This window comes from Falco peregrinus, chromosome 5, assembly GCF_023634155.1.
Source record: "Falco peregrinus isolate bFalPer1 chromosome 5, bFalPer1.pri, whole genome shotgun sequence".
NCBI classification, from domain to species: Eukaryota; Metazoa; Chordata; class Aves; order Falconiformes; family Falconidae; genus Falco; species Falco peregrinus.
The window spans coordinates 106293932-106306189 of record NC_073725.1 but is presented as its reverse complement, the minus strand read 5'-3'; the positions used below and the strand labels follow the sequence as shown (position 1 = coordinate 106306189).

Sequence of the window (12258 nt, the reverse complement as noted above, 5' to 3'; positions counted from 1 at the left end):
TGTAATAGAGCCTTCTCTCAAAGATATTGAAATGTGATGAACCACAACCATTTTTGATTAAGTGAGGTTTTTTCAATTTGATACTTAAAAAGAGCTATGAATATTGTTCAGTCATACTTTCCCATCAGTGCCTTCCAAGTAGCTGTCAAAATTATGATTACCTATTTGCTAGAATATTAGAACCAAAAAAAAATATAATTTCTCAAGTGATGCAGAAAGATTATAATCTGCAGCTAGCAGATATGTAAAACCCTTTTCCTGCAAGGTGTGAAATTAAGAAATAAAATCTTGTCTGTCACTGTCGTATATGATTTTATGGACTATGCCTCTGAAAATTCAACATCCTGGAGTTGTTATTTAAAGTTGTGGTCAAATATTGTCCTGGACCGCTATATTTATATTTTGAAGTCCTTCTCCTGAATTGTTTGTCTTCACATTTTAAGATCTCTAGGACAGTGTTTGCACTGTCTTCCTAACTTTGGTCATTGTTTAATTTTAAAGGAACTTTCTTAGGCTGACTGATTTAGTCAAGGTTGCAGAGAATTTCCTATCTTCCCATATTTCTTTGTTTTAACTCTTACTGGCTATTGGACAAAGATGCACAGACTTCTCCACTTGTTCCATCTGGTTTTGCTCAAATTCTGCTTCACATCCGATTCTCAGAGCCTGCTCAGGCTGCTGCTTTGTTCTTGCAAAGGGCTTTAGCTTCAAAGATTCATATTTTTTTCCCTCTTCTCTCCTATTTTTCTTTTTTTCTTCTTCTCCCCCCCCCCCCCCCCCCCCCCTTCCCTCCCCCTCCCCAGTTCTCTGTCTTTAAAAGCAAGCCTTTTGGAAATGGCATCACCACGCAATATGTATACTGTGCTTTATCTTTCTTGTATCCTGGTCTGTCTGTCTCTGGCGGTGGATCTAATCTCTATGTTTCTAATACATCCACATCACCATGGCAACTAGATGTCAGATACAGGCTACACCGTAACATTAAGTTTTTCCTCTAAAAAGCCCTACTCTTCACCAGTCCTTATTCAGCAGCTGTTGCTTAGTTACTTGGGGCTGGGCTTTACCTTTTGACAAATGGAGCCAGTGAAGTTTCATTAACGCGCATGATCTCAGGTACAGTATTAAGAGGCTTTTTGACCTGAGACACTTCTGTTAATCATGATGTCGCCCCTACTTCCTTGTTGCTTCCAGGGGCAAGAAAGCGACAATAATTTACCATTGGCCTATAATGGTAGAAAATTACTCCGTCTCCTCTTTTATCTTTCCTTCTTCTGTATTATTGTCTCTGAGTATTAACTTCTCTGATGACTGATTAGAAGCTGCTGGGCCACTGTTTCAGCTCCCATTGTGAAGGGCTGGCAGCAAGCAGCTGTGTAATGCTGTTACTCCTGTCCACTTGGGGCTGGGTACAGGGGAACCCATACAGGAATGTGTAAAGGCATAGCCACAGTACACACTGGAGCTCAGCTGAGAGCATTAAAAGGCTATTGCAGAGCGTGGAGTTGCAGGTAATGAGTCCTGCTATAAGGCTGCTGGTTAGCTCATGCTTGCTGCCATGCTAGTTCAGCTCTGTGACTTCCAGTGCTAGAACCAGTATCTCAGTATAGTCCTGCACCGCGCTTACCTGGGTATGTGTGCAAGCAGGCTCAGTGTGAATGCAGGGAGGTCTGTGCCCTCACGTTTCATAAGCATAAAGTCACGTTGGGTCCTGCTGACTACCTCTTTATAAAATGTCTCAGGGTCTGTATGTTCAAACTGAATTCTGTCCTCACTTGCTGCAGCTTACCCGTTTCTCTTTGAGGGATGTTAGATTGGGATGATGAACGAGAGAAATGATGTGTGAACCCTTTGAACTGTAGGGGAAGACTGTTGACTACAAAGACAAATTTTTCAAGAAAGAAGTAAATGAAGCACAAAAGCAAAAGGATTGCTAAACTGAGAATATGAATAAGAAGAAAGACAATTGCAACCTCTCTTTGGATTGGAGTGAATTTACTGAACTTGAAGAGAGTACATTTTATTCTACTGTTAACTGAGACTATACTGGTTTTAACCCAAGAACTATTACCGTCCATACTCACGACATCTCTGATTTGGAGAAATGTTGTGTTTGGGGTGCTTATCTGAACAGAAGTCTGATAAATTATTTCAGCTCAATTTTTGGTTTTCCTGGGATTACCTACTTTACTCAATCATCCCTTATGATAAGCAAGTTGTCTTCTCATCTGTTTACAATTAGCATTGCTTAATGAAAAAGAAACTTTAAGCATGTCAGCACTGAAATTATGGGGACTGTCCCCAGGCAGTCCCAACTGCAGAACCAGTTAGGAGACAGTTAAACATGTTGGACTAGCTTATTTAGTGTTGCTTCATACAGCTGCGTTTGGCTTTTAAAGATGTGTTGGTAATGTGTTGCTTGCTTGAAAGGTCAGTTTGGAATGTAATGATGAAAAGTTCTTAAATGAAATATCCATTCTATTGCCGGATAAAAAAGGAACGGTATGTATTATCATTTAGACATACATTTTTTTTAAATGTAAGAAAAGCTTGAAATTCACTTTTTCTGAAAATAATTTATAAACATAATTCCTCCTTTTTGTGAGATGGAAGTCGTCTTTTGTTGCCTTGTGGATCAGTTTCCTACCTGGACAAGAAGTTAGTGCCCAAACACAGGCATTATTTGTTTAATGTGTGTGTCTGCAAAAAGATTAATTCTTTTACAATCAGCAGCAATAGGAACAAATTCCACCCAAGAAGGCTTAAGAAATGTCAGTGCATCATTGTCCTGTCCCAAAAGCAGTTGCCTTTGTCTTGCACTAAGTGCAAGGGAATTTGGTCACTAAACATAAAAGGTATTCTCATCCCTACTTTTATTCTCTGCATTTTGTGTCTGGAATATATTATTTTTGAGGTTTTCTTGATGCTTTCTTCTGTGTTTGAGTAATCACTATGTAATCCAAAAAAAGGTTTGAGCCTGTAAAAAAAACCCCACAAACCAACAACAAACAACCCACTCTACATCTATTGTCTACAACTATTTGCAGGTGTATGTGTGTAAATATATATATATTATACAGTAAACATGTTATTGGTATTATATTCCTAATTATTCTTTGAGAGCAGTTATTTCACATTCTGTGTGTGTCTGTGGATATTTTCTTGTAGACTTTTGTTCATCATTAGCCTCTAGTGTGCAAAGTTTCCTCCTTTTCCCACCGTAATATATGTTTAAAACAACAGTGAAAATGAATCATAATTGAGGTCTCATTTTAAGGGCTATCTTTTCTTACTTGTGTTTATTTCATTATTTTAATGAGAAAAAGCAATCAGGGTATCAGGGTGTGCCCTGTTATTGGCTTAAAATAACAAACAGCAAAAAGTACTCAGCCTATCTTTTAATGTGGAATACATTAATAAAAAAACCCTCATAATTTGATACAAGATTATTTTTAATTCATATGCTAGGAATGTATTAGGGACTTTTATTTTTTTACAGTTTATTTTGCTTTGTTTAAAGATTTTTCAGGACTTTATTTTCTCCATGAACTATCTTGGAAAAGCTTTCTTCATCTGTAAACTTAGTAGTAATTGACATAATAGTTCTGGGTTTCTGAAAACCTTTAGGTTTGAATATGCAAAAACATTTGATGAAATGGTTGTATGGCAAATGTTAAAATTGTAGCTTTTGTTTCATCTGACAAAGAATTGTAGAAGTTTATCTAAAGATACATTTTATTCATTTTGTCTACTATTTTAGAATACAGTAATTCGTGTCTGCATCCTGCTGCATAACACAGACCCTTTGATTTTTCTTGGATCTATGTTGTGTGAAAGAAGTCTTGCTCTTTTGGTTAAGTATTAGTTATGCTTGGCTAGAATATGAAATCTTTCAGAATATTGTTTGGCTAAAACCTTACAAAGAGATTTTTATGCTGTACTGTGTTTATCTAGGTGTCTTTCTTGCAGCTTTTGTTTGGCATGTTCCTGAAGTAGCAAATAGTGTTTAAGAATCCATAACTGATTTTGTAATGTATTCATTTCAATATGCATTTGTGCATCTGCTCAGTGTTTTCAGTGTGTTTTAATACTAGTGTCAGAGGTTTTGAACCAGCTGAACATTTTTGTATCTTTGAGGTTTTGTCCAGCTATTTTCTCTTTGAGTAAAACTTCTATTCTATACAAATTGTGCAAATCATGTTTAGTGCAAGGAAGAAGTGCTACACAAGGATTATAAAACTCTACAGCAGTAAGGGACCATTGATTTTGATAGGATGAGAGATGACGACTTGTCATGCTAATAAATAAGTGTGCTGTCATATCTGACACTTGCACATTCATACTATGTTGTTACTCCCAGGAACGTAGCAGTAGAGGTTTGGTTTATGATAGCTCAGCATGACTGTAATGCATTTTACATGCTAAACCATTTCTCTCTAATGATACTCGTGCCTTGGTTTGTTTCATGCAAGAGGCATGATGTGTTGTTAAAACTAGGAGGTCTTTAACATCTCCTGTTCAAAGCATTATTTGTTAGTCCTTACTGCACTGTGTCATGTAACTAAGTTGGCCTGTTTCTGTTAATTCCGTGCCTCTCTCTGAATATCTGAGCAATAGAAATTAGGCATATATCATGAAATGTTCATTTACAGGTTTGTGTGGTCTTGTGGTTTAAATGGCTTTTGTAGAGATTTGTGAACAGGTCTGTCCTTGAGAAATTTTTGTAAGGATGACTTTTATTTCCAAGGCTGTGCCTTGCCTTTGTCATAGATCACTTTGACAACAGCTCTGCAAAGATTGTCCCTTTTGGTATGTTACATATTAAATATTTTACATCACAGTTGGCTTCATTTAGCAGCAGTCACATTTGCTTTCTTTTCCTCTAATTTGCAGTGTGTTCCACTGGCTTTCTGTATTGTTTTTCATGACACTTTTTCCTGCCCTGCCACTTGCAGAGGTTTAGATGTCCTGGTTGCTGATAGTCATTGTTCCATCAGCCTGTGCAGAAATTTTTTCTTGCCATGTGTTAGAGCTGGCTCTTTTTTCCAGTATTCAAGACTAATGTTACTTCTCTGATGAAACTGCAGTGTGTGTAGGGTCCTTATTCAATTTGGTTAATTCCTATGTTCTTAACATTTGTTTTCTCTTCCCAACATGGAAAACTATTTTCAGCAGCGGCTTTTCACATTGTTCACCCTGTCTCTCAGTCACACCCTGCCATCCTAGAGCTCTGCAGTTTGGTATTTTCTTACCTGTCTTTCAGGTTTCATACTCTTCGATCCATATCCTGCAAAAATGTGGAAATGAGTATGCTTTTCTGAAAATACACAAGTACCCTGGTATCTGTGGTCACATTAGTTTATGAAGTGTTTATCTGTCATGATTACTGGGGTTTGACTTTAGTTCTCCTTAACTGAAGTCCTCTTATCAGTTGCTGGGCAGGCAATTCTATTTTGTTAGGCTGTGTTAATGACAGGTGTAACTGCCCCATGTGCCTGGCTCCTGTGACAACAGCTCTATCAATACAGCACTTTTCTAATTCTTTCTCAGATGGACAGTAAGTGAAGCCTTTAACTGTTGCTCCAAATTCCTCCTTTAATTTAAAAATATACTGTCCTGTGTTAATAGATCCTGTTTATATGCTGTTTCTGGAGTTTTGCTCGAACCGATTGACAGATCAACCCCACATACTGATTGTTTTTAGATGTTACATCTAATAAGTTAAGCAGGGTACAGATCTGAATGGGTGACCTCAAAGGTATGCTGATTTGCTGTGAAACTTTTTTTTGTTTGGTGTTTTGTTTTGGGTTTTTTTGGTGTGGTGGTGGGTTTGGTTTTTTTTTTTTTCCAGTTCATTATGTGGCAAGCTCTTAGCAGAGTCAGAACTGAATCTCTGTCCCAGAATGGTGTTAGTGAGGAGTTTGCAGCTGTAATTCTGGCTTTCAAATAGACTAAAGTTGAATCCCGGACCACATTGTTCACAAAAACAACCTAACAAAAAATTAAAAAAACCCTCCAACCTCAAACCCACTCATGAAACTCAGCATAAAAATAAACACATCTGGCCATACTCCAATTCTTCTTCTCCCACTTCAAAGGAGAAGGGGAGTGTTATTAGGGCAATATTAGAAGCTGAAACAACTAGTATGCCTTTATACAGTCATGCACCTGATGTCTTTATCAACCTATATGCTTATGAGGAGGGAATGTGATTTCTGACATTGGTGAATGATTCTCAGCACATGAAGTAAAATGAACAAACACCTTCTTTTGTGTCTACAGATGGCTAGGTGCTTTGATCTGTGATGCATCAACATTACCCACTGGAGGCAGAGGGAGGGGAAGAGAGAAAAAAAAAAAAGCAAAGGCAGTTGCCAAAATTGGCATCCAGCCCCAGCTCTTGAATATGTTGGACCACCATGAAAACCATTTATCTTAGTGTTGAGTAGTATAATTATTAGATTGTTGGTGTATGTCCCAGCAAAGTATGTGATTTTGTTATTCTTTAAAATATGACCAGACTAAATATGTTGTCAGTAACATCAAAACTAAGATAATGTTGCTGCTATCTTTGAGCCAAAAGGGTGCTGGATTTTACATTCCTCTTCCAGTGCTTGGTCCTGTAGGCTGGGCTTGTACTGCTTTATTGTATGGCAGTACTGCTCTGCAGTGTTAGGGGCCGCCCTTGAGGTCATCAGATATTGCACCACTTTGGATGCTGGCATCTTTGACAGCTTTCCAGGAGAAATTAATGATTTTATTACAAAGGTAATATAATGGGGGGGGGGGGGGGGGGGAAATAAGGTCCATTTTGTAACATTATTTTCTTGGTAATAAAGCAAAGTATGGCAAGAAAGAGAAGTATTCCACACTTTCTTCATAGCCACTGAATTCCTCAGTGGTGTCCCTTATTTCCTATAAAGTTTACTGGAATAATTAGAAAGCAAAATTAGTTTTGTTCCATAGATTTATTCTACTCTTGATATTTTACGGCTTCTGAGAATAAAAATACGTTTCATTGTAGTGCTAACCTTTGGCATGCTATTGCACATCTTTCAGTCTGCACACCTTGGCTGCCTTTGTTGAGACTTCAGATCTATTTCTTTGGGTCAGCAGTATCTATGACAGCAACTTAATTGCTACATGCATTTGTACTCTGAAATTTTTTTTCAGATTCATGTTGATATGCCTATTTGCCTGGGGGTTGTTTTTATATTAAATATCAGTAAAAAAATGGTAACATCTACACAAGCAGCAGTGGAGCAAAATCCCATGTAATTGCAAGCCAGCCCTTCTGAAAGATGAGGGGAAAGGGAATATTTTACTTCTATTTTAGCTGTTACTGCCAGGAAGCAAAAGCAGAAGCTATTTACATTTATTATCTTTGAGCCCCTTAACATCACATTAATGATTTCTGCATTTCTATTAATCTTTATCCATTTCTTTTTCACCCTCAAACTTCTGAACATTCAACCGCTATTGACATATAACTATTTTGGGGATGCAGATGACATTCACCAGTAATATAAAAACTTAAGAATACTGTTTCTAAATGGAGTACTGGAGGCAATTTAAGAAATTTAATGTAATTAATAAAGTTGGAAGGAAAGGAAAATTTCCTGATTGTATTTTCATGGAGTTCTCTAATCTGTACTACAGATATATAAACAGGTTAACTAGCTTTTCATAGATGGGCTAAAAAAAGTAATCTGCTACTGTGCTGGCATGGATATTTTAATGTGAAATTTTTAAAAATGATTTATGTATTTATTTGAAAAATATATGAATATATTTTTTCAAATGCCACTGGAAAGTTTTCACATTCAGTTTAGAGCTTAACAGGTGGGTGACTAAAGTTGTTCCATGACCTTATGGAGCTGAAGTGTATATAGACTTCAAAGGAAATTATCATTGGGCTGGGAGGCAAAGTGAAGTATCTGCTTAGATGAGTGGCACTATAGCACAGATTCATTAGGAAAGGGCATTAAAAATTAGCCTCTGAGGAATTCAGGGTAGACATCTGATGAACTGATGATATTGCAAAATACAAAGGTACAATGTGCACTCTTGGAATAAGATCCAAAAGTAAGTTGCTAAGAACCACTACAGTTCATTTTAAATATAAATTAAGATGGAATTATTCTGTTTTATTCATTTGGCTTTTCACTAATTCTGATGACTGAAGGGCATATGAAGAACTTATAGTCCTCTAGAGGCCTGAGGAAAAGTTCCTTGTTTTTCTGCTGAACAGGCTTTTCTAGCAACAATTTCAAGAAAAAACCCCAACCCTCTGAAAGATGTTGCTCTTTTCAAAGGTGAATTAAACTTATCACCTTATCTCAGTATTGTTATGCTAAGTCAATAATGCTGCTGTAGTTTATAGTGATTCAGGTATTCCACCAGAACTTTTGTATAACAGCAGAACCAGAACGTCAGTGTTTGAACTAGTGCTGGGAAGTTCCAGCGGACTGGGAATAGGATGCTCATTTTAGTGCTTCACTTCTCATGTAACGTCTAAATGCTTAACAGTGGCGCAGTGTTTTGGGATGCTGGAATAGGAGCATAGTTTTACAAACTGATGCTAGATCTCAGGATAGGTAGTCTTGACAGTTAATTTGTGACATCTAATCATGGTGTTTTTTTTATTGAAGTACCTGCAGACTATAGAAACAACTGGACAATGGGTTTTGCCAGCTAGGCAAAACTGTAGTACTACTGTTGGACAGCGACATCGGTTTGTTTGCTATGTGTCCTGTTCGACAGATTTTGAATGTATACTTCATGCTGTAGGGAAACTAGTAACTATGCTAGACATGTTTTAAAAACAACATCTGTTTTGTTGACCTTGTTTTTTCATCTGTCCTAAATATTTAGAGGAAAGCAACATGGAAAGATTTGTAGCTGAGACATTTCCCTTTTTCTGCTTTTTCTGCCTTTTTTTTTTTTTTTTTTTTAATGAATGTAAGGAAAGATAACAATTCATCTTTTTTCCCACTTCATTAAAATCACATTCTAAGCAGTCTTCTGAAATCAGTACAGTGACATTATTTTTCAAGTTAATGAAAGCCTTAGTTTAAATGCTTGAGCAAATGTTACTGTGTATTTGTGTATGCACGCTTTTACAAACGGAATAACGCGTCTGTGATTTTAGTTCCATTTTTTCCTTTATATTCTGCTGACTTCACATACAGATGTAATTGGGAATATAGCATATCTTAATTGTTTCTCATATTTCAAAATGCACAATTTCAAATTGTGCAGCTTTTTCAGATGTTCATTTATTTCTGATTTCCCACTATCAAAACTAATCTGTAGCTTAAAAACATACTTGGGCAGCATGGTTGTTTAAGAATTGATAGATTGGGATGTTTTAAACAGAAGTAATTTATTTTCAACACCACGGATTTGCTTTGTATTTCTCTTTCTATGGGAATAAAAAAATGAGGTAATTGTTGTGAAATCTGGGTACGGTGTTTTCCAAATAACAATTAATGTTATTTTTTATGAGACTCCATGTATATTGCAATTCATTCAAGTGTGAAATGAAAGATATTTCACTTTCTGTTACCACATGTAAAGTTTCAGATATAGTGAAAATGGTCTTACCCAGCTGAAGATTAAAAAAAAAAAAAGTATGAAGTATTGCCATGAGACATTCATGCATTTAGGGAAAGTAAACTGAGTAAATAAATGAGTCAATCTACTAAAAGTTTATGTTCTTCAGAACAAGCAATACAGCAGCTCCAGATAGATGGTTTAATGAGCAATTTTAGTGTAACTAAAAATGTCCATAGTGTCTCTTCTGTATTTTAACCATATTTTCATTATTTAAGTGTATAATTTACTTTAAATCACTTAATTGACAAAGGAAACCAAAAGATGTCCTGTAATAGTTTGCGGTCACTAGATTTTTATTTGGGTACTGAATAAGCTGAAGATGATAGACTTCAAGGGATTCTGTTGAGGTAAAATCACTTTCCTCTGTTTTGTTTCCACAGATCCAGCCATTGTAAATGGAGTTTATTGGTCAGAATCTTTAAATAAGGTTTTTGTGGATAATTTTGATCGTGACCCTTCTCTGATCTGGCAGTACTTTGGAAGTGCAAAAGGATTTTTCAGGCAATATCCAGGTAAGAAGAATACCAGTTCTTAAAATACAAAAAAGAATGCTATGGCTGTAAATCATAACTTTCAGGTACTTGCAGGTTTGATTTTACTTTATCTAGATTTCAGAGAGAGATATTTTGAATCAATGTTTTCAATGTCCTGAGTTATTACTACCCATTTTTATTTGGAGGTGAAGCCCCCATGACAGCTCATGTACTCATAAATATTCCTTCTCAGATATACATATACAAACAAAGAAAAATAGCTTCTAAACAGACTGTGGAGAAGGAAGGCAAAAGGATTAGACCATATAGTACTGAATGTAGAATATGTGTTCTATTGTGGTATACAGAAAGACTTAATTGTAACTTATTGTTCAGTTTTCAGACTTCCATTTAACTTGACACTTCTGCATTTAAAGATTTCAAAAACTTGTTTTGAAGTTTACTTTTATACCGGTTGTAATGATATGCAATTAGATCACTTGTATTGCTCCTATTAAAATAGGTTAAAATATATATTGTTACCTATTAAGTTTTATGTTTAAACATGTACCAAATTTACTACATATTAAATAAGCTGATCCTCAGCTTCTGCAAGTTTATATCAGGCCAGTAGTGGGAACTGTTATTTTGCTGACATGGTTCAGCAGCCCATGGGTTTTTTTGTCTGAAGTCTTGAGTTTAATGTAAGTTTTCTGTGAGCCTATATGTCTGAAAGTGACTGAAAGTAATAGCTACTACATCTATGTTGGTTTTAGATTATAGTAGAGTTCTCAAGCTTCATGATATTTCAAGGGTAAAGAAGTGTCCGTCCTTTTTTAAAGGCTGGTTCTTGTTTCGTGCTAGAAAAAGGGTGTAGAAAGCTGTAAGGATTGACTTGTCAATTTTCTTTTTGCTTGCTTTGAGATGTTTTTATCATATTGCTTTTGACCAACAACCAGGAGATGTTACCACTTCACAGCAATGTGAGCAAAGCATCAGGGGTGTGACTTGTGAGTGAAGCAGTATAACAGTTATCAGCTGTAGTAGTAAGTGCTCAAGGTTTGTAAGGGACTTGGCAAGCATGTGACAAAGCTTGCCAGCACCAATGACCAGGTATGATAATACTTCAGTGAAGTAGTATGATGAACATAGTAGACTTGAGGAGGTTTTTTGCCTTACAGTAGGCTGAAAAAAAGTAAGGGGGGGAAAAAGTGTTTCTGGTGGTCTTATTTAATTATTTTTTCCAGTATTTCCTATGTTATTATACCATTGCCTGTTAAAGTATGAAACTCCATTAAGTGCTACGTAGCCCCAGTACCACAGATGCATTTTGAACAGGTATTGTGAAAATGTAATTTAATCTTTTTCTCTCTGTCTTTTTTTTTAAAAGGAATTAAATGGGAACCTGATGAGAATGGAGTCATTGCATTTGACTGCAGAAATAGAAAATGGTAGGCAATAAATAAACTATTGCTGTTTAAGAAATCTGAATGGAAGAAAAGTTCAGTATTTAAAAGAATAAGTTGTTTTTATCTTTTGTCTTAGGTATATCCAGGCAGCAACGTCTCCAAAAGATGTGGTAATTTTAGTAGATGTCAGTGGCAGTATGAAAGGGCTTCGCTTGACTATTGCAAAACAGACAGTTTCATCTATTTTGGATACCCTTGGAGATGATGACTTCTTCAATATAATTGCTGTGAGTGTCTCAGGATTCTTCTTTTTTTATTATTTTTTTAAATTTTTTTATTTCTTCCATCATTTGTTGTTACCTGTCATGTTTTACATCACACAACACACTTGAAAAATGTTGCAGGCAGGTGATGGATATAAGACATCTGAACCAACTGGACAGATACTGTCTGATTCTTCCAATGCAAGCTTCTTCATGTGACAGTGTTTTCAAACTGTTTTGCTGTGACTTGCTATGTGAACCCCCTTAAACAAGTTGTCTTGAGTTTAGAAGTTACAAAGAGGAGTAATATGTTTTGTAGTTTCCCTAAACTTTCTATATGACCATAATTTTTAACTTTGGGTGGTGTCCCCATACCACCCCTTGCCTTTCACACCACCCCCCACCTTGCATATGTAATACAGTGCAAACTGGAAAATGGTTAATGTGCAAGGATTAATAGAATCAGATCTTAGCTTTTGCTGAAGCTTGAATGGCATG

General features: G+C 36.2%; 1 protein-coding gene across 5 annotated transcripts in view; it reads left to right on the top strand.

The window, feature by feature from the left end:
• CACNA2D3 (calcium voltage-gated channel auxiliary subunit alpha2delta 3) overlaps positions 1-12258 on the top strand; it is a 468281-nt gene that overhangs the window by 191427 nt on the left and 264596 nt on the right. For all 5 annotated transcript variants that reach the window (XR_008747525.1, XR_008747527.1, XR_008747526.1 and 2 more), the window contains 3 exons: positions 9996-10127; positions 11479-11539; positions 11634-11784. Coding sequence is in view for 2 of the 5 variants with exons in the window: in XM_055806468.1 (XP_055662443.1) it covers positions 9996-10127; positions 11479-11539; positions 11634-11784 (344 nt within the window). In the remaining 3 variants the exon portion in view is untranslated. The remainder of the gene's footprint in view (positions 1-9995; positions 10128-11478; positions 11540-11633; positions 11785-12258) is intronic.